Source organism: Rhinatrema bivittatum, chromosome 4 (genome assembly GCF_901001135.1).
Source record: "Rhinatrema bivittatum chromosome 4, aRhiBiv1.1, whole genome shotgun sequence".
Taxonomy (NCBI): Eukaryota; Metazoa; Chordata; class Amphibia; order Gymnophiona; family Rhinatrematidae; genus Rhinatrema; species Rhinatrema bivittatum.
In genome coordinates, this window is record NC_042618.1 from 286576686 (window position 1) to 286603829 (window position 27144).

Genomic DNA, 27144 nt, shown 5'->3' on the forward strand with positions numbered 1-27144 from the left:
TTTGTTATTTATTTTGACCTTATAAAACCTGTTTTCAAGAAACAATTTGAACCAATTAAACGCTGTTCCTGTTATGCCAATGTCTACTAGATGCTGTAAAAGGCACGAGTGGTTCACGGTGTCGAACGCTGAGGAGAGATCCAGAAGTGCGAGGAGGCAAGGTTGTCCTTTTTCCAGATTAAGGAGAATGGTGTTTGATAGTGAGGCTAATAGCGATTCGGTGTTCCGGGTCTTACGGAAACCGAATTGGTTTGTGGTAAGGATGTTGTTTTCGTCTAGGAATTCTAAAAGTTGTCTATTTTCAATTTTCTCCATAACTTTGGCGATCATTGGAAGATTTGCTATAGGTCTGAAATTGGCTGGGTCTGTTGTGGAAAGGTTGGGTTTTTTGAGGAGAGGCTTGAGCATTGCCAGCTTGAGTTGGTTGGGGACATGGCCTTGAGCAAGGGAGCAGTTGATGATGTCTGCGACGGGTTTCGCAATAATATTAGGGATGGAGCTCAGCAGATTGGAAGGAATGTGATCTAATGGATGAGACGATGGTTTTATCTTCTCAAGGATGTTCTCTATTTCTAGAGTGGATGTTGGCTCGAAGGTATCGAGAGCTGTTGGGGTTGTGTGCCCTGATTGAGCGCTGGAGATGATTGAGAAATTCGGAAACTGCGATGTCCCCTTGAGGGGGGCTACAAGTGTGGAAATTTTCTTGTCAAAGTAGACTGCTAGTTCGTTAGCTTTGTTAGAAGCTTGTTCATCTGGTATGATGGGCATGGTTGGTTTCGTGAGGGCTGACACATAAGAGAATAGAGCTCTTGAGTCAAAAATGAAGTGGTGTATCTTTTTGGAGAAAAATTCTCTCTTGGTTTTGTTGATGTCGTTTCTATATGAGTTTAGACATGATTTATAGTTGAGGAGGGTTGTCGTAGTTGGGCTTTTCCGCCATTTGTTTTCCTTACTTCTCAGCTCCTGTTTGCGCGATTTCAGCTCATGGGTGAACCAAGGTTTCCTGTTGTCTTTGTCTGGATTGAGAGATTTTGTCGTCATGGGGCACGCTTGATCTGCTACCTTGTGGGTGAGGTTGATCCATGATGAGGTGGCAGAGTTGGCGTCTGATAGGTCCAGATGCACTAGTTCCGTAGTTAGATATGAGCTGAGCTGGTCTCCGGTGCAAGGTTTCCTGACGGATATGGAAGTTGAGTGTGTTGTTTGAGGAGGGTGTTCCTTGATCTCCAACATAGCGGAAATGATTCGGTGGTCAGTCCAAGGTACCGGTAGGCAAGTTGGGGTGGCGTGGGGCGATATTCCTTCGTTAATGAAGATAAGGTCTAATGTATGACCTGCCTTGTGGGTGGGCTCGTTGATGATTTGTCTAAAACCCATATGGTTAAGGGAGGCGAGTAGTGTTTCGCAGTTGGTTGAGCGAGGAAGGACATCCACGTGAAGGTTAAAGTCTCCCATTAGTATGGATGGTTTTCCGGTATTAAGGTGTTTTGCTGCCAGCTCGATGATAGGGGAAGGGTCTGCCTCCAATAAACCTGGGGAAGCGTAAACTAGTCCGATTGCCAGATGTTTTGAGTTGAAAACAGCAAATTCGATGTTGGCTAGGTTGTTAGTGGCCTGCAGGGTCATACCAATCCCTTTTTTGGCAGCAATGAGGAGCCCTCCTCCTCTTCTTTTAAGTCTCGGGATGGAGAGGAAGTCGTAGGCCTGGGTGGGAAGCTGATTTATTAGGATGGTGTCGGAGGCTTTTAGCCAGGTTTCTGTGATGGCACAGATGTCTGGTTTTGAATCGGTGAGGAAATCGTTGAGAATATGAGTTTTCTTGGAGATGGATTGCGCGTTGAAAAGAGTGATCGAGAAGAGCGCCAGGCCGAGTAGTTGGGTGACGGGTGTTAGCATGATGGGCTTAAGCCTCAGTTGACGGTTGTGGAGGAGGGTAGGAGGCTTAGGAACTCTTCTTAGGTGGTTATGTATGATAGGAATTGTGAGGGCGTGCATGTTGGGAAGGCAGGAGGTAGTGGGGAGGGGTCGGAGGTGTATCTCGATTAAGAGGGAGGTATCTTCGAAAGATACTAAAATAACAGAGGAATTAGGGCTCCCAAAAGAGACATTCCAATAAAAGCAAAAGTAGCCCATGTGCCATAAGTAAAGAACCGCCTGAGTTAAAAGATTCCAAATTAACCCATCAACTGATAAACAGATTATTAATACCAACAAAATACTTTGTCTGTATGCTAATGCTAGATATCTAAAAAGTAAGATGGGAGAGTTAGAATGTGTAGCACTGAATGAACAGGCAGACATAATTGGCATTTCAGAGATCTGGAGGAAGGAGGTTAACCAATGGGACAGGGCTATACAGGATTACAAATTACATTGCAATGATAGGGTGAATCAACTTGGTGGGGGAGTGTGTTATGTTAGGGATGGCATAAATATCCTGCAGGAGACTAAAGGCCAAATTTTCAAAGGCCTACACACGTAAAACCTGGGGTTTACACGTGAGGCTGAGCCTTGCGCGCACAGCTCACATTTTATAACGAGCCCAGCCGGGACAGCAGCCAGTAGCGGCTGCCGGCGCATGAAGATTACTGCTGCTCCAGAGGAGCAGTAAGTAATAAAATATTTAATTTAGGGAAAACTAGGTTAGGTTTAGGGGGTGGGGAAGAGAGAGAAATGTGTAGATAGGGGTGGTAGGAAAGCTCCCTCTCAGTCCGCTCTTTAATTGGAGCAGACTGGGAGGGAACTGGGGAAAGCTCAATTTTGTTGCCGTGCATATTTTACAAAAATTTGCCCTCTGCGCACACTGCCCGCTTGGCCATCTAATTTTATAACATGCGCTCGCGGAATCTTTATGGGTAGAAATTCCATGTGTGTTGGGGAAAAGAATAGCAGTGAAAGTATAATACCATTCACTTGGCCAAAATGAAGCTATAGATCAGGGGTCGGGAACCCATGGCTCGCGAGCCAGATGTGGCTCTTTTGAGGGCTGCATCTGGCTCGCAGACAGTCGCCACACTTTCCCGCTGACCCAGCTGCTCCCCGGTCCTCCTCCGCCCGGGCTTAAAATGCTGTCAGCCCGGGCGGAACGCGGCAGGACAGCTGGAGTCAGCGGCACCGCCGTGCTCTCTTCTTCCCGCCCCCCCGCGGCCCGGAAGAGGAAGTGGAGAGTATCGGGTGCGTGCGCGGCAAGAAGAGGCCACGCTAGTGCGCTCGGCATCGGCCCGAAGAAAAGAAGACTGCAGCGTGGCTCGGAGGAAAATGAAGAGGTTCAACCGCGGCCGATGGGACTCCGCCTCCGCGAGGGCTGAAAATGAAGGAGGTTAGCGTTGGGAGGAGGCTGCTGCTGCCGTGAGTTCCCGGGGTGGGGGAAAGAGAGAGTGAATGAGCGAGCAAACACAGCTTGCACGCTCATTCACTCTCTCTCTCCCCCACCCCGGGAACTCGCGGCAGCAGCAGCCTCCTCCCAACGCTAACCTCCTTCATTTTCAGCCCTCGCGGAGGCGGAGTCCCATCGGCCACGGTTGAACCTCTTCATTTTCCTCCGAGCCGTGCTGCAGTCTTCTTTTCTTCGGGCCGATGCCGAGCGCACTAGCGTGGCCTCTTCTTGCCGCGCAGGCACCCGATACTCTCCACTTCCTCTTCCGGGCCGCGGGGGGGCTGTGTGTGTGTGTATGTGAGTGAGAGATTGCATGTATGTGAATGATTGAGAGCCTGTACATGTGAAAGAGAGTATGTCTGTGATTGAGAGCCTGCCTGTGAGAAAGAGAGCATGAATGTAAGTTTACCATTGGGAACCTGTATGTGTAAGTTTGTGATTGAAAACCTGTTTGTGTGAAAGAGTATGTGTGTATGATTGAGATCCTTTGTGTGTGAGAGAAATCATATGTATGTATGATTAAGAGCCTGTGTGTATAAGTAATAGAGAGAGCATGTGTGTCTGTGTGTGATTGAGAGCTGATTTAGGTGAGGGAGCATGTGAGTATGTGATTGAGAGCCTGTGTGTAAATGAGAGAAAGAGAGGACATGTTTGTAAGCATGTGAATGAGAGTCTGTGTGTGAGAGAAAAAGACAGCATGTATTTATGTGATTGAAAGCCTGTGTGTGTGTGTAAGCGTGAAAAGAGAGACAGCATGTGTGTAAATGTGTAATTAAGAGCCTATATAAGTGAGAGAGAAAAAACATGTGTATATGTGAGTACTCAGAGCATGTGTGTATAGGTGTGTAATTGAGAGCCAGTGTGAGAGAGAGCGCTGGTATGTGACTGAGAGGAGAAAGTTCCAAGCAAACTACCCCACCTCCTGCTAATTCAGAACAATCTCAGGACACCTGGATATCAAACGTTCCCAGGTATGCAGAGCAAAAAATTTTTGTATCCTTATTATTTTTCATTACTGGGTCTTTGTGTCTGCTATTTTGAAATATTTTGTTGGTATCTGGAAATGTTTTATATGAGTTTTTAATTATTGGATATTCCACTGATCAGCTGTTTCGAAATATGTTCTTTTTGTTAGTACAGTTTTACTGCTGATGATTTTATATTTCTTGATTTGTTTTATAAGGATGGGTGATGTTTCTTTTTTCCTTTGTTACACTGCATACAGAGACTCTGGCTTGTTGCAGTTTCCAATTCATTTTTTTCTGCATGCTTCTTGTTATGCGTTTTGGTCTCTTTATTCTATGTTAGGTGAGGGACAGCATGTGATTCAGTTGAGGTTTTCTGCTGGCATGTAGTTTCTGTGTAGGACTCTATAGCAGCCTGACTTGGTCCGTTTTCCTAATAGGAGATGTATTGGTGTCTTAAGGCCTGGTGTAATATTTTCAGAGACTTATTATACTTTAAAAGTGTGATCTTACATAAAATGCACACATTTACTTGTATTTAGTTTTAAACATATTGTATGGCTCTCATGGAATTACATTTTAAAATATGTGGCGTTTATGGCTCTCTCAGCCAAAAAGGTTCCTGACCCCTGCTATAGATGATGAAATGTTAACAAAAATTAGGGAAGCTAACAAATTTTGCAGCACAGTAATAATGGGAAATTTCAATTATCCCATTGCCTGTATAAATGTAATATCGGTAAATGCTAGGGAGAAAAAGATTCTTGAGGAAATAAATGACTGCTTCATGGAGCAGTTGGTCCAGGAACTGATGAAAGGGGTGAGACATTTTAGACTTCATTCCTAGTGGAATGCAGGATTTGATGTGAGAGGTAATGGTGGTTAGGCTGCTAGGCAATAGTGATCATAGTTTGATCAAATTTGACTTAATAACTGGAGGGAGGACATTAAGAAAATCTATAGCTCTTGTATTTAACTTTCAAAAAAGAAAGCATTTGTGAGTGCGTGTAACTGAGAGAGCGTGTGTGTGTGTGTGTGTGTGTGCATGTAACAGAGAGAACAAGTGTGAGTGAGAGAGCCTGCATGTGAGTGTCAGAGAGCCTGCATGTGAGTATGAGAACAAAAGATTATGGGGTCAATTTTAAGAGTGTCGCTTGCACAAAAATGCCCATATATAAGTGGGCCGTGCATGAGCAACATGGATTTTAAAAGCCATAAGTTATGTACATATATGCTCATGCAAAAAAAAATAAGGGAGTGGAAAAGGGGAGGGGCATAGGCGTTCTGGGGCAGGACCAACTGTTAATTACATAACTCCGTATTTTAAAAATGGAAGCCGTAGCATGCAGTGGCTTGTTAGTCGCATAACTTTACTGTCTGCAGAATTCACGTTTTAGGGCTTACATGACAGATGAAGAGTTCGGGTCAACTGGGAGGGGCATGCAAGAATAAGAACCAGAGGAGTCTGGATGACATCAAGATTGCCTGGGAAAACTGGTAGACTATTTGGAAAAACTGTGAATGTCCCTTATGCGAGCATGTTTCAAAATCCGCTCACATACATGCAGAGTCTGACTTGTTGCATTTTCCAGTTCAGTTTATCTGCATGTTTCTATTTATACTTTATGGTCTTTTTATTCTGCTTTTTGTGAGGTTTTGTCAGTGATCTGCACGTGTGACCAAGGTGAGGTATTTTGCTAGTGTGTAGTTTCTGTATGGGGATCTATAAGCAGCCTGGCTTTCTCTGATTTTCTAATAGGAGGTGCATTGGTGTTTTAGGGCCTGGTGTAATATTTATGGTGTTACCTTTTCATAGGTAGAATTGTTATTGTAATGCCTGTCAAAAGTGTGGACTCTTGTTACTGAGGAGAGGTTAGTGCCACCTCGTGAGTAAATCCACTAGGTGCACTCCGTCAGCTAGTGGAAATACCCTGTAGTGGGACAGACTGGAGCTTCACCTATACTAGTCCCTTTCCCCGCAGGATGAGCCCTTAGGTTCCATGGGCTGACTTAGGTATGTCCTTAGGGTAATTCAACCATGTGAGTCCAGGTGAACATGTGTTGGGATAGGCAGTGATCAGCAGAGATGGAGGACAAGCCAAAGGTTAGGGCAGGCAGTAGGCAGAGCAAGGTTGGGTCCAAAGTGTAGGTTCAGGTCCAGGCAGCATTCAAGGAAGATCCGAATCCAAGGCAGGGTCAAAATCAGAAAATCAAGTTGAGGGAGACATGGATCAAGGAACAAGATGGACAGACAAGACTGGCAGCAAGGCACATACAAGGACAAGAATGAAGAGCAGTGAAGGAAAAATGCAGGACAAAGCAGGAACAAAGATCAAGGGGCATAGACAAGGCAAGCATACATGAAGCAACATGCACTGGGAAATAAGAATGCCAGGGGACTTGATGCTGAGGCAAGGCAATAAGGTCTGAGGAGCCAAAATATAGGGCTGAAATTAGTGATGTCATCGGCGAGCGCCCTGGCCCTTTCCCACTGCGGACCCTTTAAACCTGGGGACATCTAGCACATGCACACCTAAGGAAGAGCAGGGAGCAGTAGCAATGGCAGCATCCCACCACGAAGATGAGATGGCGGCTTCTTGAGCCTTGCTATCAGGCCGGCATCATTGGGGGTAAGCGAGATGGCTCGCAGGGTTGACCTGTGAGCTGTGGAGCATAACAGTTATTCTTGGAGTGCTGGCATTTAATGCTGTTTTGGTATGGGTTGCTTACTATATTATAATGGAAATTCAGTTTACTCATGGCTTTTTGATGGCCAAGGCCACATTCAACATGTATTACAATAGCCTAATACCATATGGGTTCTGAGTGTATTTTTTGCAGAGTTTTCTGGCTGGCACCACAGCAGTATATATAAATACATATTGTTGTAAGTAATATTTTTTCTTCAGAAGGCTATATACTTTTGGGTGAAACATGGTATCAGGTGATAACCAGACGCCCAAGCCAGGCAGATGGGGACATCTGGTGGGACCCCTGACAGACAAAATCTTACAAACACAAAATAAATTATCTACATCAAGTAGTACCAGTGATGCAGTGACATTAATAAACTTCAGTAAAGGAAAATTAATAAAACCTAGATACTTACTTCTAATTTTCTTTTGCCATTTCATTTCATTGTACAAGTCTTCTGTTTGTTGGAAAAAATCATTCACTTTGCTACCTTGTTCATCTCTCTCTGTTGTATTGAACACACGACACTTGGATTCTCGAGTGAGGAACTCACAGATATTTGGTACAGGAAAGACTATTTGCTCCATTGTCCTATCATGACGAACAATCTGAAAACAGATTCACATGAACTTTTCAAAATGTTGACTTCAGTAGCTAAACAAGAATTTCTGAAGTATATTATAAATAACTGAGGGTCTTTTAGTGTTGCTTTTCTCAGCATGAAAAATTAGGTCAGGACGTAAAAAGATATATAATGACTTACTACACCAAACAAGAACCAGACAAATTTTCATTGAAGAAGTGGACAGCAAAGTTGCATACCTTTAACAGTTGCATACCGCAGACAGCAGGATAAATCAGCCACACAAGTGGGTGACATCATCTGACAGCATAGAGACAGAAAAGCTGAGATCTGACAAACCAAGAAGGTTTATCTGAGCATGTGCAGGTATTCCTGTGCAGGCACTACCACATAAGTCTCCTTAGTATTTGTAACAAACTAAACTTCAACTCTAGAGGAGATGGGTAAGACTGTGTGGCTGATTTGTCCTGCTGTTTAAGTAGAACACTGGTTACAGATAAGTGACTTTGCTTTCTCTATAGACAGACAAGCAGGATAATAGCCATACAAGTGAGGACTCCCAAGCTGAGAGCTGCCTGAACATTTTTATTGTGCTTTTACGTCAGTAGTGCAAAACATGCAATGCATATGATGAACAGATTGGTAGAAGAGTTGAAGAAATTAATTAAACAAACTTTTGAGAACTGTTTAATGAAAATTGCTGTCTTGATGTGCAGCATTTTCTAGGCAGTAATGAGAAGTGATGACATAGACAGATACTGAGTGGCAGTCTTCCAAATAATCTTCTCTAGAAACAGAGTGAAGATAAACTAAGGAGACTGTGGTAGCTCTAACTTGATGTGGTTTCATTTTCATTTGAAGGTTTCGTTCTGATTGAGTTTAGCAATACCAGATGCAATCAGATATTCAAGTGGAAACCATTCTTTTCATAATTGAAAACCCTTGTTTGACTAGGTTAAGGGAGATAAACAACTGGACTTCCTATAGGACTCCTTTCTTTCCAAACAGAACAGTAAATCTCTTCTGTGATTCAGTGAATGAAGAGCCTCTATGCCCTTACTGGAGTGTAGTCTTGGGGAAAGATTGATTTAAGTGAAATTGAGAGAGCACTTTTTGTAAACATTTTGGAGTTTTCAAAACTATCCTATTGTGGAAAATGGGTGTATGAGAATATGAGATGAGTACTTGCATCTTGTTTAATCTTTGGGCAGAAATACAGCTATCAACAACAAAATCTTTCAAGAATGGAATTTTAGATCTGGTTTTGCTAAAGGCTCAAAAGGGAATTGCATGAGCTGAGCAAGTACTATATTTAGATCCCAAGGAGGTTTTACATGAGTTAGGTCCTTCATGAATCTGGCAACTAGGCAGCTGGGCGATAGGAATTTCACTATAGCACTAAAATGAACCCTGACTTAGTTTTCAAACCTATGTCAGATAGGCTTAAGAGGTTTTGAAGTAAGAGGGGATTTAAAAGGGTTCTGATTGGCTTTTCAACACCAGATAGCAAATCTTTTCCATTTACAATTGTAGGATCTTTTGTAGGTCATTTTCTTGATGTTAGAATAACTTTACTCACTGTAGGAAGCAAATGTGTTGAAGAGACTAGGTGACTTTCAACAAACATACAGTTATAGCCAAAGACTGAAGATTGGGATTCAGAAGATCCCCTTTGCATTGAGGATCAGGGATGGGAATGCTCTCAATTTAATTGGCTATTGAACAGCTAGGCATTCAATCCATGGATTTCAAATGTGACATGTCCAAAATGGGGTTATCAAAATTATCAGATATGTTTCTCTTAATTTTTTGTTTTGGCTATAAGTGAAAATGGGAGGAAGGCATAAAGAAGACCTTCATTCCATAGGACTGAAATAGCATCCATTGCTAGACTGTCCTTTGCTGGTCTTCTGGAGCAGTAGGTAGGATCTTTGTTATTGAATGGTACTGCGAAGAGTTCTAGCTATTGAGTGCCCCAAAGCTGAAACAACTCCTGTGCTACCCAATGGTCCAATGACAATTCATGTAGTTGCAGTTGGCAATTTATATGATTTTAGCTTCTACGAAGACAGACAGCTATCAAGTAAATTATTTGGGTAACTGCCCAATTTCCATACTTTGCTTGCGTCTTGACAGAAATTGGAAAAGCCTTTTCCTCCTTGTTTGTTGAGATACAGAACATTGCTACTTGAACGTCTGTTTAGATCAACACCACTTTACCCTTCATCCAAAACTGAATACTTTTAAAATATTAAAGATTGTTCTCAATTCTAGGTGATTTATGTGGAGTAATCTTTTCTGTGGTGACCAAGTTTCTTAAGAACAAAGGCTGTTCAGATGAGCTCCCCGTAACTGATTAGAGGCATCTGTGGTTATTGTAATTTGCAGATCTGAAGATTCCAACTAACATACCAGAAACTGGATGAGAGTTCTGGTGTGGTAACTCGAACGGTAGTGGCTTGGGAACAGCCAAAGGAAAAAGGAGGCAGACTCTAGCTGTTCCTTAAGTGCAGTTTATTTACAGTGAAAACAAAGTGCAGTGTAAAGCAAAACAATTAGGCGGATCACCTTGAAGTGTAGGTATCCCATAAATATTAAAAGGCAATGCAAAGCAAAACAATTTAGGAAGCTCACAATCTTTAAACATATCAAGACATAAACATCATTTCATTCTCAAACCTTAAAAATAGCAGGTCTTCACGTAGGGTAGGTCTCTGTCTGCTCAGCCCTTCTAGGCCTTGAAGTCTTATACTGGTGAAGGGCTCCTCCTTTTAACTAGGATTCCCTATGGGTCTGAACTTTAAGGAAAATTGGATGAGATTGCTCACCTGGACCCTTCAGGTGGTCTAAAATAGTTTCTGTATACTCCCTTAGATTTTGAAATATTCATCTTGTGGTAAAGTGGTTGTAAGTGTTGGTTCCATTGAGATGTTAGGTGCTACTGCACCGGTTTCATGTTGAGACATGCAAAAAGGGCAACATGGACTGTTGCTGACATGTGTCCCAACATTTTTATGATGTGAAAGAGATAGAATTGTCTTAGTCAGTCCATCTGCCTCTACTGAGGGAGAATATCTTTCCTTAGTTGGTATTGAGGCGGGTGCCTATGAAGTCTATTATATGAGTAGGCTCCAAATTGGATTTTGTGAAACTTCTGATGAATCCTAGAGTTTGGAAGGTATTCATCATATGAAATGTGGAGGAACACATTTCTTGAATAAAATAGCTGGATATGAACCAAGCATCCAAATATGAAAAAATAAATACACTGATGTTCCTTAGATAAGCAGTTACCACTTCAAGACATTTTGTAAATATCATGGGAGCCATGGAGAGACCAAAAGGGAGAACTAGATGTAACGCTTTTCTCTGAAATGGCATATTTTCCAAGGGAAACACTACGTCAACAATCGGTTGTTCAAATATTTCAAAATATTCAAAAACTTACCACTTTAAGAGTGAAATGATAAGAGGATCTCAATAGCTTGCTTTAAAATAGCTTATAATACATTTTATACAAACGAAAATTGCTTTGAAAAAAATGAAAAAAAAAAAAATTTGGATACAGGTGAAAAAAGACCTACGATTAAAGATGATCCCATAAGCGGCTTAAGCAAAGAGCAGAGATGCTCAAAAGACCGCGGGATGGTATGAAGGTCTATAAACTATTTGCACCCGATGTATAAATAATGGAATCTTGTTTAATGGGATCTTGTTTTTGAAAAATTTGAAATTTTGAAATATTTGAACAACCGATTGTTGATGTAATGTTTACATTTATTTTGAAATAACTGTTGACTTTGAAAAAAGAAAGAGTAATCACAGTATATTTTCCAAGGGCACATAAAAATAATGTATACTGGTATAAGGGGATCCTGTGCAGATTAGAATTTTCCAACAGAGATTGGGCCTCTTGCACCCTCAGTGCAGGAGTTGTAGAAATCACCCAAGAAACCTGAACCAGAGACTCTTATACAGAGAGAAGTGGACATTCAGCTGTAATTTAATTTATTGATGATTGGAAATTGATTTAACTTTTGACAAAATCAGTAAAATATAATTTGAAAACCCAGTTCTGTGTCCAGCTAATATGTTCCAGTTCAGCAGCACTACAGCACATAGACCAGCACTACAGCACATAGACCAGTGAAGACTGATCCAGTTCATGAAACAATTACTGAGTCCACAGTAATTTAGCAGGTCTTCAGTGCCCCAGCCTCTGGTTACGGGTAGTAGCCATTTCGAAGAGGAAACCACGTTACACTCCAGTAAAATAACTCACAAAGAGAAATTTTTCTTAAATAAAGTCTCTACCTTAAACTTGAGGTAGATCCTTAACCTCAAGGACTGCATAGAAAAGGATTTTCCTCCATAAATATACTCAGTGAGGGGCTAGGTCTCAAGCTGAAATAAACACTCTAAGAGCTCCTCACGCTCCAAAACCTGAAATCAAATGCCACACCTAACCTAATCCTAACCTCAATTAATAGACAAAAGGGTGAATTGTAAAGATCTGGGCACGGGAGCACATGTGCACATGTTTGCCAGCTCACGCACATAGACACAGCGATTTTATAACAAATGCGCATTTTAAAATCAGCTATATGCGTGTTCATGTGCACACGATTTTACACTGATGCGCACATGTGCATGCAAATGCTGCCTCAATAGTGTAAATGGGGGGGAGTTTAGTAGATATGCATGCCGACATAATTATCTGTTTCCCCAGTTCGCTCCCAGTTAAGCCCAGTAAAGGAAAGGACTATCCTGCTTTCCTTTTACCCTATTAGCTAACCTGCCTTCCTTTTACCCTGTTAGCCCTAACCTTAAAACCCTAATGTGTAGCCTAGTTTTTTTTTGTTTCATGATTTGTGCACAGTCCATAGCAGAAGTAAAATTATACAGATTGGGATTCCGGCGCACGCTGGTGTATGTAAATACTTACATGCTGGTTTCATTCATATTTCCTGGAACCCCATACCCTGCCCACACCACGCTCCTTTTGTGAAAAAAAATTGTGAGCAGTTTTGGATACATAAGTTGAGAACGGAACAGCCTGGTGGGTTGAATGAGGAGCTTGATTGGAAGTCCTTAGTATGAAAGATCTGCTTTGATTGGTTCCCCTTGAATGCCCAGGTGACTTTAAAATTCAATAGTAAAACATTGGGAGTCAGACCACCATTAACAAGCTGGAAAGGAGGCTATCGAGCACCTACGTTACACCAGAGTGGAACAAATTGCAGCATTATATGAAAAACAGTTTACAATGACAGGACAACCCCTGAGAAAAGACTTTATTCAAAACTTGTACAAGTTGGGTGGAGTGACAGATAAACGAGTTTAAGGAGATGTTACAATCCACAGCTAAGTAACTTTAGAGGCGGTTGTTTAAAGATAAGGAAGCCGTGCATGGTTCAGTATAAGCACAAAATGTTTATTGAGGTGGCACATTAATTCATAAATTTCTAAGCATTTGGCACAAAGTTGAAATTTGAAAATACAAATAGAAGGAGGATTGGGGTGTTTATGATTATAAAAGAGAGCGGCATAACCTGGATGGTGATTGCCACAAGAGTGTATGAAACCACCACCTTTCATCCTATAAAAATTTAATTTTGAAGTATATAACTTGCAAATTTACATGATAAGTGCCTCTTGCGGTGAAATTTAATAAACATAGAGGTTGAATTTAAAAACATGCATACACTTGCATGTGTATGATTTGAAATATGCCTACTGCATGTAAATATGCTCTTAATTTTAAAGCAAACCTACCATATACACTCATATATAAGTCAATCTTATGTATAAGTCAAGGTTATTTTTTGGGCCCCCAAATCAAGAATTATCTGTCACCATGGATAAGTCGAGGGTAAAACCTAAGGGGCAAATGAAATGTTGAAATCATACTGATAACTTAAGGAAACTGTTTTTATTTATTTTTTAAAATCAGAATAAAGTGTCTCATAAGAAACATTATCATAATCATAAAAAATTCATTATTTATTTATATTCTGCTTTTCAGCATTTCAAAGTGGATTACATTCAGATACTGTAGTTATTTCTCTGTTCCCAGAGGGCTCACAATCTAAGTCTGTATCTGAGGCAATGGAGGGTAAAGTGACTTGCTAAAGTCACAAGAAGTGGCAGTGGGATTTGAACCCTGATCTCCATGGTTCAAAGTCTGCTGCTCTAACTACTAGGAAATATCCCTGCTGTATGAATCCTTGCCTCCCTCCCCTATGGCTGTCCCTACTGTTTGAATCCTTCTCTTTTATTCAAATCCTCCTAAGTCCGATTCTTCATTGTTGGAATGTCCGAATAAATCATGGAACTGTTCTTTGAAGATGCCATCAGCATAAATGTTGTCTTCGCTGTCTCCATCTGTTGAATCATCATCCAATGCTGATTCATCTTTGTATTCACAGATGGCATCATCTTCTGATCCATACCAATGCCGCATTTCAGGAATGACTTCTTGACCATTTCTGGTGGAATTCACTCCCAGGCATCCTTTACCCATTTCGCTACCAATTCAATGTCTGAGTTCATCAGGTTCCCTCCTCTTGTTAACTTTGCTTGACCAGAACACATGCATTGTTGCCACATATGCTGCAATTGGTCCTTGAAAGGCTTGTTAAGACAGACATCTAACAGCTGGAGCATTGATGTCAGACCTCCTAGAATCACTGCTAATGTGATCGCCATTTTCCTTGCATCATCCTTCACATCTTCTGTTATATGTGTGCGGATTATATCCCACACCATTAGTGACAGTCATTTTCTTAGCCCTGCGCCCAGTCACCTACCCCACACATCACGCAACCACCATTTCTTTCCCTCCTCATCCATCCAGCCTTTGGGATGAACCCGAACAGTTATGCCTGTTGGAATTTTTAGGTTCTTTGGCATCGTTTTCCTCTTGAATATTACCACTGGATGCCATTTTGCGCCATCTGCCAGGCAAGACAGGACCACTGTGAAATGGGTCTTTTCATTACAATTTGCTTTTACAAGTATGGTCTTCTCACCAACGCCAGCTACATAATGATTGCCAGGCATATCAAATGTCATTGGCATTTCATCCATATTACCAGTGTTATTCATATTGAAATGATTCTTTATTCTCTGCTGAATAATGAATTTGTGAATGCACAGATCTTTTCTTCAAGCACTTTAAGCAGTTTCTGTGAAATCTTTGTGCACTAACAAAAGCACAATCCATATCAGTTCATGAATCTCAAACACCAACCAGACGATGCTGTGAATTTTTTCAGACCTTCGGTCACTGAATATTTTTCTTCTTGTGCCATTTGAAGGGCATGAATCCTAATGCTCAAGCGAGTCACAATGTAGCCCATTCTGTCTGCATTCCATCTTCCAGTCATTCAAATCCTTTTCCATTTCTTCAAAAGGCACCATTTTGAAATGTAAGATGTTTTGGACTTTGGCATCTCTAGCAGTTTTTCTTCATTTTTTTCTCTAATCTCTGACGAGTTTTTCACTAATGTCAAATTCTCTTGCAGCTACACAATTATTGGCCTCCTTTGCAAGTTCTATAACCTTCCAAATATTTCCTTACATTCTGTTTGCTTTTTTAATGGCCATAGCACACTGAGCCGACAATTTCAATATAATATCTACTATGATGCCCAGATCTTTTTCTTGGGTGGTAACTCCTAAAATGGAACCTAATATTGTGTAGCTACAGCATGAGTTATTTTTCCTTATATGCATCACCTTGCACTTAATCCACATTATATTTCATCTGCCATATAGACACCCAATCTTCCAGCCTCACAAAGTCCTCTTCCAATTTATCACAATCCACTTGTGATTTAACTGTTCTGCATTATCTTCAAATTTGATCACCTCACTCGTCGTACCTCTTTCTGGATATTTTATAAATATATTAAAAACATTGGTCTAAGTACAGATCCCTGAGGCACATCACTGTTAACATTTTTTCTACTGTGAAAACAGGCCATTTAATCCTACTCTGTGTTTCATGTCTTTTAACCAGTTTGCAATCCACAAAAGGACATAGCCTCCTATCCTATGACTTTTTAGTTTTCATAGAAGCCTCTCATGAGGGACTTTGTCAAACATCTTCTGAAAATCCAAATATACCACATCTACTGGTTCACCTTTATTGACATGCTTATTCATCCCTTCCCTTAGGTAAATCCATACAGGCTGTATCCCATTAAATCATGTTTAGCTATATGTTCTGTGATTTTATTCTTTAAAATAGTTTCACCTCTAGAGCCCTTTTATATATCGGGATTACACTGGCCACCTTCCAATCGTCAGGTACAATGGATAAATTTAATGAAAGGTTACAAAATTCCTTGTAAAAGGTCTGAAATTTCATTTTTGAGTTCTTTCAGAGTCCTGGGATATATGCCATCTGGTCCAGGTGATTTGCTACTCTTCACTTTGTCAATTTGGTCTACTACATCTTCCAGGATCACCACGCACCAGCGCACGCATGTTATAAAATCACGCGTCCACGTGTGCGTACTGGGTAATGTGTGCACATGGACGCGCGCGCTTAACATTTTAAAATCTACCCCTAACTCTCCCATCTTACTTCTTAGACTTCTGGCATTGGCATACAGACATTTCAAAATGTGTTTTAGGTTTGTATTACCAGCTTGCTTTTCAGTTAACAGAGATAATTTGGAATCTTTTAGCTCAGGTGATTCTTTACTTATAGACCCATGGACTATTTTTGCTTTTATTGGAACCTCTCTGTTGGCGATGCCTTAACTCTCCTGCTTTATTAGCATCCATCGAAGATACCACCCTCCAGACCATGCGTTGCTGAGTGACTGTCGGCTTTCCCCTTTGTTCTAGTTTAAAAGCTGCTCTATCTCCTTTTTAAAGGTTATCGCCAGCAGCCTGGTTCTACCCTGTTTGTTTGTTTTTTTATTTATTTATAGTTTATTGGGTTTTTACAAATTATACAAATTGCAAAAAAACAAGGAACAAATTTTGGTATAACATCCTATAAACCCACTATTCATTTTTCAAGTATATTTTTCTATACCTCAATCTTATAGTCCACTATATGGGAGGAATCATCTTAATCAAGCAAAAACACATAAGAAAATGTATTTCTATCAAATTACATATAGCTGGATTACTTTATTTATTGCAGTTATTCCTAATTCAGCCTCTTTCTTTATCTGCCCAAAAAATTTCTAAATGAGATGGGTCCTGAAAAATAAACTTATTCTTCTGGTACACTATTACACATTTACAGGGGAATTTAAGAAAATATGTTGCCCCGATGGACAATACTCTAGATTTCAAGACAAGAAATTGCTTCCTCCTGTACTGAGTAGAACGTGATACATCAGGAAATACCTGGACTTTGTAACCACAAAACAAAGATTCTTTATTCCTGAAATATTTTTCAAGAATATTAACCTTATCCTTCTCTCTGCAAAAAGTCACAAAAAGTGTGGCTCTTTGTGGTATGTCATCAACTGATGACTCCAGGAAGGAGGTTAAATTAAGGGACTTTTGTTGAATACTGTCCATACCTTCCTCTCCTTCCTGTCTCTTTATTCTAGAATTCAAAACATAATATATTTTTGAAATAGATTGGTCATCTATATTTAATATAAACAAATTTTCTTTTAAGTATTTCTTTAACAACTCAGTGGCTGAAAGGAGTCTGGTCATTTGAAAATTTAAAAAACCTCAGGTTCCTAACCCTATTCTCATTTTCCAGTCTCTCAATTTGTCGCTGAGTTGTCAGAGAATCCTTAATAAAGGAATGATTTGCAGTCTGCAGGGCTGCTATCTGTACTGTAGCCCCCCTGCCTGCCTCCTCTAATTGTTTTAAACGATTATCATGTAATTCTATATTATTTTTTAACTCAAGATTTCCTTTATTAGTCTGAGCCATAAATCCTGACATTACTTTTTGCAAATCGTTAATTGCTCTCCATACATCCACCAGGGTTATATTCTGGGGATCTATGGTTACTGGACTAGATGTTTGTAGTCCAAGTCCCTCATTAGATCCCAATTCCACCCCCTCCCCGATAACTATGGAGAGAGGTATATCATTGTCCGTAATAATTTCTTCCATCCTTAAACCTGGATGGGGGGGTATGATTGAATCCAGGTGAGGTTGAATTTGTAACTGCTGGCTTGGGCTGTCTGAGGCTCCTGAGGAAAAAGATATTTCAGGAATTGTATTGCGGGCAGCTTGACTTACCCGCCTTACAATATGTTGGTCCATCGGCCCTCTAGCCTCCGTAGTCGCTGAAGATGAAGTCCAAACTTTTGGTTTCCTTTTACTGCCCATGTGGTTAGGTAAAGTAAAGAAAAATTTTCGCCCAGGGGCGCGCCCCTTTGGCGCGCGGCTTTGGCAGCGTGCCAGCGGCTGCGCGCCGCTGCTTCCCAGAATTTATCTCAGCGATTCCGGCCCCTCCCGATGACGTCACTTAGGGGGCGTGGCTACGGGCGGCACGATGGAACAGCTCAAAGGTGGAAACGGAGCTTGTAGCCTGCCCTTCTCTGCCTACCTCTCGAAGAGAGGTTTCCCAGCTGAAAGTCCTCCGAAAGTCGCCGCTGCTTCCCAGAATTTATCTCAGCGATTCCGGCCCCTCCCGATGACGTCACTTAGGGGGCATGGCTACGGGCGGCACGATGGAACAGCTCAAAGGTGGAAACGGAGCTTGTAGCCTGCCCTTCTCTGCCTACCTCTCGAAGAGAGGTTTCCCAGCTGAAAGTCCTCCCTGGTTCTACCCTGTTTAAGCTTGGTTCCACTCTGGTTAAGGTAGAGCCCATCTCTTCAGAAAAGACTCACCCTTCCCCAAAAGGTTTCCCAAAACTGAGGCCCTCTTCCTTCACCATCATCTCATCCATGCATTGAGACTCCAGAGCTCTGCCTGCCTTTGGGGACTGTGCATGGAACAAGGAACATTTCAGAAAATGCTACCCTGGAGGTTCTGGATTTTAGCTTTCTACCTAAAACTAAATTTGGCTTCCAGATCCTCACACCCACATTTTCCTATGTTGTTGGTGCCCACATATACCACAACAGCTGGCTCCTCCCCAACAATGTGTAAAATCATTAGCTCCTCCCCAACAATGTCTAAAATCATTAGCTCCACCATCTTTTCACCACACAGGCACGTTACCAAGTGATCCTCATGCCCAGCAGCCACCAAGCTATCTATATTCCTAATAATCAAATCACCAACTATGATGATTGACCTAACCCTTCCTTCTCAGGCAGTAGCCCTGGGAGACACATCCTCCGTTCGAAAGGGCAATGGAACTCCAGGAGAGCAGAATCACTTCCTGCTGCACCAGGTTGATGCTGCCCGGCCAAGAGACTTTCCTCCAACAAGGCAGCAAAAAGGCTGCCAGACTTGAATTAGGACGGCTAATATGTCCCTGAAGGTCTCATCTATAAACCTCTCAGAGAGCTTCAGCTCTTCTAGGTCTGCCACTCTAGCTTCCAGAGATCAGACTCACTCTCTGAGAGCCAGGAGCTCTTTGCCCCAGGTGCACACATATAACCTGTTACCGGCAGGAAAAAAAACATACATGTGACATTGGATGCTGCTGGATTGCTGCCTTCATCATAATTTTGTTGAGTTCTTAGTTAAGTTTAGGTTGCAAAGGGAGTAGGACCTGTAAATGAGAGTCCTTTAAATTTATTGGTATATACACTATTAATCTGGACATGACCTGCAACAGGATAATTAAACTCTTGATAAGGCCAAAAGGAATCCTGTGTTTTAGATAAAAGGCTGATTGATTTTTAATGTGAATGTAGGGATGGGTGGGAGAGGTGTGGGAGTAAGGAAGAACAAGCACACAAATTCAAAGCTCTTTCCTACCTTTTGTCTAGCTTTCTATAACAAACACACAAACTCTAAGCTTTTCCCTACCTTTTGGTTAGCTTTTTATAACAAACACACACATATTAAAGAATATACCCCAATAGTTCATCTCTCCCCAAAACTTTGTAAGTTCTAAAATTTCCCTAAGTAATATATACTCTATCCTCTTCAGCCACCAGCAAGATGATCCTCTCTTCTCAGTGCATAAATTATATGCACATATATATTTAAATTAGGTGGGTAAAGTACACGTGTTCAATCCATTGATATACATAGTTCCAATGCATTGCATGTATTCGTGCATAAGCCTACAAATACGTGTATGTTGCATGGTAGAATTACACATATTTTATTAAACATGCACATATCAAATTAATGTATTACAAAATGCTATAGCAAATATGCATGTCATAGGTCAAGCAGGCTCGGCTAGAGTTTCATCCAGCAGGAGTAGGACCAGATTCTGGGGGACTGGGTCCTCTGCCTATACTAGCTATATGCCCTGCAGATGGAGCCCTTGGGTTCTGGTGGCCTGTAGGACTTAGCTGGAACACGGCACAGGCTGGGAGCTGAAACATGGCATCGGCTGGCAGCTAGAAGAAGGTACCAGCTAGAAGCTGAAACAAGGCATCAGCAGGGAGCTGAAACCAGGCGCAGGATGGAGGCAAGGCTGGCACTGAGGGCAGGCAGTAGCTAGATACAGGCAGGGCTGAAGACATGGACTGGAACCAAGGGCAAGGCTGGGGCTGGAGAGAAGGCCTGGAACAGGAAACCATGCTGGAATTGAAGACAGACAAACAAGGGCCTGAAATGACGGCAAGGCCTAGACTGGAAATAGGGGCAGGACAAGAATTTGACTGGACAAGATATGACTAGACAAGGACAGGACTAGACATAAGAAGCAACAATAAACAGGAAGGCCCAAAGGCAAATAGCTGGCTAGGCGAACCAAGAAGGCTCAAAGTCTGCAAGACTGGACAACTAGGTCCAGGAGGCATCTGAGCGAGGCAGGCAGGCTTGAAAGGCACAGAGTGAGGCAGGAAGGCTGGGAAGGACACAAGACAATGAGGAGGCCAAGATAGACCACAAGTCAAGGGAGGATGCCGAAGTAGGCCACAAAGCAAGGCAAAAGGCCAAGGTAGGCCTAAGGAAAGGCAGGAGGCCAAGGAAGGCCACAAGGCAAGGAAAGCAAGGATAGCCATGTCAAGGAGCTATGTCAATGAAGAAGCATGGAGGGAATGGTCAGGCTGGGTTAAGTAAAGATGAAGATGCAAAAACCCATCTAAAACTATTATACCCAACATCAATATAGGAAACTACCTTCTCTGTCGCGTAACTCAAGTAAAAGATCTCGGCGTACAAAATTGATGAAAATTTATCCATGAAAGCTCACATAAGCAAATTAATCAAATCTGGTTTTTCTAAACTTCTAATACAAAGCCGCCTAAAACCCCTTCTGACATCATCAGACTTTAGAACAGTTCTACAATCACTTATATTCTCTAACCTGGACTGTTCCAAATCCCTACTCCTAGGACTTCCAGCCAATCATTTCAAACCTCTCCAACTTCTTCAAAATGCAGCAGCCAGAGTACTCACTGGGAAAAGAAAATTTGATCACATCACCCCGATTCTATTTACTTTACATTGGCTACCTGTACAATCCAGGATAATATACAAAGTCCTAACAATAATTCACAACAATTTCAATACCAATAAGGAACTACTTGGAATACATTTCAATCTCGTACTCCTGTTCGTTCTTTCGATCCCTCAACAAAGGATTACTCGAAATCCCAACCATAAAAAACTACCACCTAAAACATACAAGAGACAGAGCTATATCAATTGCTGGCCCCACTCTCTGGAACTCATTACCAGAACATCTTCGAACTTCTTCTGACACCAAGAAATTCAAGCAAGAACTGAAAACCTGGCTCTTCAACGCCTTCTCTATTTCTCTTTAATATAGCTCCTCAATCTTTCAATACACCTCCTATTATACAGTTTTATATGACAGAAGAACATAAGAAATTGCCATGCTGGGTCAGACCAAGGGTCCATCAAGCCCAGCATCCTGTTTCCAGCAGAGGCAAAATCAGGCCTCAAGAACCTGGCAATTACCCAAACACTAAGATCATCCCATGCTACTGATGCAATTAATAGCAGTGGCTATTCCCTAAGTAAACTTGATTAAGAGCCGTTAATGGACTTCTCCTCCAAGAACTTATCCAAACCTTTTTTGAACCCAGCTACACTAACTGCACTAACCACATCCTCTGGAAACAAATTCCAGAGCTTTATTGTGCGTTGAGTGAAAAAGAATTTTCTCCGATTAGTCTTAAATGTGCTACTTGCTAACTTCATGGAATGCCCCCTAGTTCTTCTATTATTCGAAAGTGTAAATAACCGAGTCACATCTACCCATTCTAGACCTCTCATGATTTTAAATACCTCTATCATAATCCCCCCTCAGCCGTCACTTCTCCAAGCTGAACAGCCCTAACCTATTTAGTCTTTCCTCATAGGGGAGCTGTTCCATCCCCTTTATCATTTTGGTTGCCCTTCTCTGTACCTTCTCCATCGCAACTATATCTTTTTTGAGATACAGTGACCAGAATTGTACACAGTATTCAAGGTGTGGTCTCACCATGGAGCGATATAGAGGCATTATGACATTTTCCGTTTTATTAACCATTCCCTTCCTAATTATTCCTAACATTTTGTTTGCTTTTTTGACTGCTGCAGCACACTGAGCCGACGATTTTAAAAAATTATCCACTATGATGCCTAGATCTTTTTCCTGGGTGGTAGCTCCTAATATGGAACCTAACATCGTGTAACTACAGCAAGGGTTATTGATCCCTATATGCAACACCTTGCACTTGTCCACTTTAAATTTCATCTGCCATTTGGATGCCCAATCTTCCAGTCTTGCAAGGTCCTCCTGTAATGTATCACAGCCTGCTTGTGATTTAACTACTCTGAATAATTTTGTATCATCCACAAATTTGATAACCTCACTCGTCGTATTCCTTTCCAGATCATTTATATATATATTGAAAAGCACCGGTCTAAGTACAGATCCCTGAGGCACTCCACTGTTTAATCTTTTCCACTGAGAAAATTGACCATTTAATCTTACTCTCTTTTTCCTGTCTTTTAACCAGTTTGTAATCCACAAAAGAACACTGCCTCCTATCCCATGACTTTTTAGTTTTCATAGAAGCCTCTCATGAGGGACTTTGTCAAACGCCTTCTGAAAATCGAAATACACTACATCTACCGGTTCACCTTTATCCACATGTTTATTAACCCCTTCAAAAAAATGAAGCAGATTTGTTAGGCAAGACTTCCCTTGGGTAAATCCATGTTGACTGTGTTCCATTAAATCATGTCTTTCTATATGCTCTACAATTTTGATCTTGAGAATAGTTTTCACTATTTTTCCTGGCACTGAAGTCAGGCTCACTGGTCTATAGTTACCTGGATCGCCCCTGGAGCCTTTTTTAAATATTGGGGTGACTCTGGCCACCCTCCAGTCTTCAGGTACAATGGATGATTTTAATGATAGGTTATAAATTTTAACTAATAGATCAGAAATTTCATTTTTGAGTTCCTTCAGTACCCTAGGATACATACCATCCGGTCCAGATGATTTGCTACTCTTTAGTTTGTCAATCTGGCCTACTACATCTTCCAGGTTCACAGTGATTTCATTCAGTTTGTCTGACTCATCACTGCTGAAAACCATCTCCGGAACTGGTATCTCCCCAACATCCTCATTAGTAAACACGGAAGCAAAGAATTCATTTAGTCTTTCTGCAATGGCCTTTTAGGTATGTGTTTTTTTCTCCTTCCTGTCTGTTATACTGTTATACATTATACACCGTTGTGATCTGGTGAGACTCACTTGGAATGATGGTTTATAAAAATCTAAATAAATAAATGCCACATGATAGGATCAACGAGAAGGTGGCTAGAGTCACTGTGAGGAAGAGTTACTGATGACCTCTGCTGGTGTGGATTGGTGGGGGTGGGTGGTTGCATAACAGGCAGAATCATGACACCTGGCTAACATGTGTACTTTATGCCTTCATTTGACTCTTGCAATACACACATATCTTTTATCTGCATAACAACCTGATCTTCAAATTCAAACAATGTGAAGAATTTGAATTTTAGATTTGTTTATGCAGGCTGAAAAGTAAACTATGTATGTACATTGCCAAGTAGCCATCGTATTGAAAATTTATACTTAGACTTGCAACTAACATTGCTATGGCCCTAACAACATGAACTTTGACATGCCTTAAAGTTCAGTGCACAAAAATGAGAAAAGCAATAGGATACCGAAATAGAGAAAGATCCTACAAAGCTTGGCTTGTTGGGATCTAAGAAACAAAAAGTTGGTTGGACTTTCTAGGAACTTTAGTGCACTCCATAAAAAAGACAAGAGGAGGAACTTAACTACTTAGTTGTTTGAACTAGATTAGTTTTGCTAGCTACATGCTTTCTAAAAGCCTTTGGAATGTTCAGTACAACCTTCATCTCTGAGAGGTTGGAGTGATTTTTTTTCTCTTTGACGGACCAAGAATCTTGGATCTATAGCTCCTTTAGGTAAGCTTTCAGGTCAGTTTGGCTGTATCTGTCATTAGTATAATTTGATGCTGAGGAATTGGAAATGGAACCTCTAGGTCAAACTGGAATGACAGAACAACAAGGACAATGCTTTAGCTCCTCTGTGACTTGGATTCAGTCCTGGAGACCGTGAGGATCTGTGGGGCAGCTTGTGCCTCGGGCCCGCAAGGGCCCTTAATGGACCATGTGTAGTAGCTGCCTAATTCCTCAGGCTCTATGGCTTGGAGGTCCTGTTGGTGGCAATGCAGTTCCAATGTTGACTCAGTTATAAGCCAGCCTCATAACATGCTCAGTGCCAGTGCATGTTCCTTGATTTGGTCCCAGCCTTGGCCTTATGTCTGTCTTGAGTCTTTGCTCTCTGACTCTGATCCTTGGCCCTGATTTGTGGATTTACTTTGGCCCCACTATCAGGTTACATACTCCTTATCTTGCTTTTTCTTGGTTTGTTTCTTGAATGCTTTTCTGTTGTAATAGTTTGCTCCTGTGTTCTTGTCTAGTCATATTGATAGATTTTAAAACCCCTGTGTGCACCAAAGCTGGTGCACACAGATATGTGCATGACTTGGCCCAGTGCGCTCTATGCAGATTTTAAAAACCGCATGGGTACGCATGTATGTCCCACTAGTCACACAAATCATAAAAATAAAAAAGAGGCAGGGTGTAGGCGAGGCATGGATAGGCTAAGTCTGTAAAATGAAGTTGGGGCATAAGTATTTATGCGCACAAGCGTATGCCGGGATCCCCTACCACGTAACTTTACTTCTGCTATGGATGGCATGTAAGTAATGTAACAAAAAACTAGGCTAGTCAGCAGGGTTTTAAAGGTTGGGACTAATAGGGTAAAAGGGAGGCAAGTTAGCTGGGAGTTTTGGAAGTCCTCTCCTTTACTGGGGTGAACTGGGAATGAACTGGATAAATAGGTAATTACATTGGTACGTATCTACTCAATGTTCTCCACTTAACCACTCAAGTTGCCATATGCGAGCATAATAGAAAAAATCATGCGCACATGAATGCGTATATAGCTGATTTTAGAACACGTGCGACACGCTGGCAAATACATGCACGTGTGTGCCTGCACGTGGGTCTTAAAATTTACCTTAGTCTCTGCAGTGGCCTTGAACTGTTTCAGTGGGCACCTTTCTATCCCTTAGTTCTTGCAGCAGTTCAGACCTATTCCTGTGGGTGCTTTCAATTTCCCAAGTGTGTGTTTGCCCTAGTTGTGTGTTCCTGCTCTCCAAGTTCTGCTGGCCACTAGCACCTGAGTGCTCAACCAAGGAGAACGTGGCCAGTACAGGTAGAAAATATCCTGTTCCAGTTTTGTTCAAGCCCATCTTGTCTGGTCCATCCTTGTTTTTGCTTGTGGTGTCAGAACACCAGCAGCATGACTGAGAAGCTAAGGTTCTTTAAGACTACTTCATGTTGGAGCTGTCATGGGAAAGACATAACTGAACTCTCAATATACACTGGCTAACATCTGCTAATTTGAAATTATCTACGCTGCTGTGGCCATTATATCCTGGACTCTAATCAAGTCTAATGACTTGGCCTTGGCCTAGTCGTGTCTAGCACAGCCCCTATTAATTAAAGTTTAGATGATGGGCTCAGATGGGAGTTAGGAATGAGCTTATCTTAGAAATACGCTTGTAATCAAATTGCCCCTCTATTAAGTTAGCCAGTAACATATTTAAAATAGATCGGAGAAAATTATTTTTCACTCAATGCACACTTAAGCTCTGGAATACACTGCCAGAGGATGTGGCTAATCTAGTTAGTGTAGCTGGGTTTAAAAAAGGTTTGGATAAGTTCCTGGAGAAGAAGTCCATAAACTGCTATTAATAAATAGGGAACAGCCACTGCTTTTTGCCGGCATTAGTAGCATGGGATCTATTTAATGTTTGGGTACTTGCCAGGTACTTGTGACTTGGATTGGCCACTGTCGGAAACAGTATACTGGGCTTGATGGACCCTTGGTCTGACCCAGTATGGCATATTTTATGTGCTTATATGTTCTTATGTTCAGGTAGGGAACTAAAGTACTCCCATCTTGTATAAATATGCAACAACAGCAGTCAGATATCTGGTAAAATCTCAGAACAGAAATAAGACCAAAATTCAGAACATGGTACAGGAAATGCAGTATTCCTACCATAAATCTGAGATACATCTTGTGATTTGGGTGATGTGGCTGTAAGCCTCCATGATTTAGCAGTGGGAGAGTGGTATCTGGAAAAATCATCTTAAATGTTCCCTCTTTTAGATATATGTTCAAGTCCCTCATATTTAGGATGGGTCTGAATCACTTTATATTTTTGGAGAACAGAAAGAATTGGGAGTAAAATCCCCACTCTCTCCTCTGCAGTAGGACAAGTTTAAGTACACAGGCCTGCAAATAGAGATTTCCAAGCTCAATAGATTACAGAGCAGGGAGGGAACGAATGCCCTCTTGGAAGGACAATTTGAAGAAATTTCTAGAAGATGCAGTCTATAATTGTTCTTGACAATCTAAATAAACCAGATTATGAGATTATAAAATTCCAACATTTTGCATACAATCTGAGCATTCCCCTTACAGGGGTATCTTTCCACATATGGACTAGAAGACTAGCTATTTCACCTGGACAAATTAAGAAATCCAATCTCAGCTTTGGACAAATTAAGAAATCCAATCTCAGCTTTAACCAAGTGACAGTGAAGGGTTTTCAGTTCTTCTGCTCACAGTGTCAATATCTTCATCCCTATCATGCTGCTCTTGAAATCCACTGAAATATTTGAAGTGTGGATGGAAAATTATAGGTGGAAAAATGACACTCTCACCTAGTCATGACATGTGAGCAAGTCTTTCCTACATATCTTCTGTAAAGCCTGATGCTCACAGTTATACCCCTCTGGGAGTGTCAATACCTATGGCAGAGGAACTTGATGTTGTCTCAAACACATCATGGGCCAAGTGGACAAGATGCATCTCACAAGTCTTTTCTTCCAATAAGACTGTGGAATTCCTCCGCTTTC

At 41.4% G+C, this 27144-nt stretch overlaps 1 protein-coding gene across 1 annotated transcript in view; it reads right to left on the bottom strand.

Moving 5' to 3' along the window:
* ITPR2 (inositol 1,4,5-trisphosphate receptor type 2) overlaps positions 1–27144 on the bottom strand; it is a 1380003-nt gene that overhangs the window by 265099 nt on the left and 1087760 nt on the right. Inside the window, 1 exon segment of the mRNA XM_029597493.1 lies at positions 7451–7643. Within this exon segment, the coding sequence (XP_029453353.1) occupies positions 7451–7643 (193 nt within the window).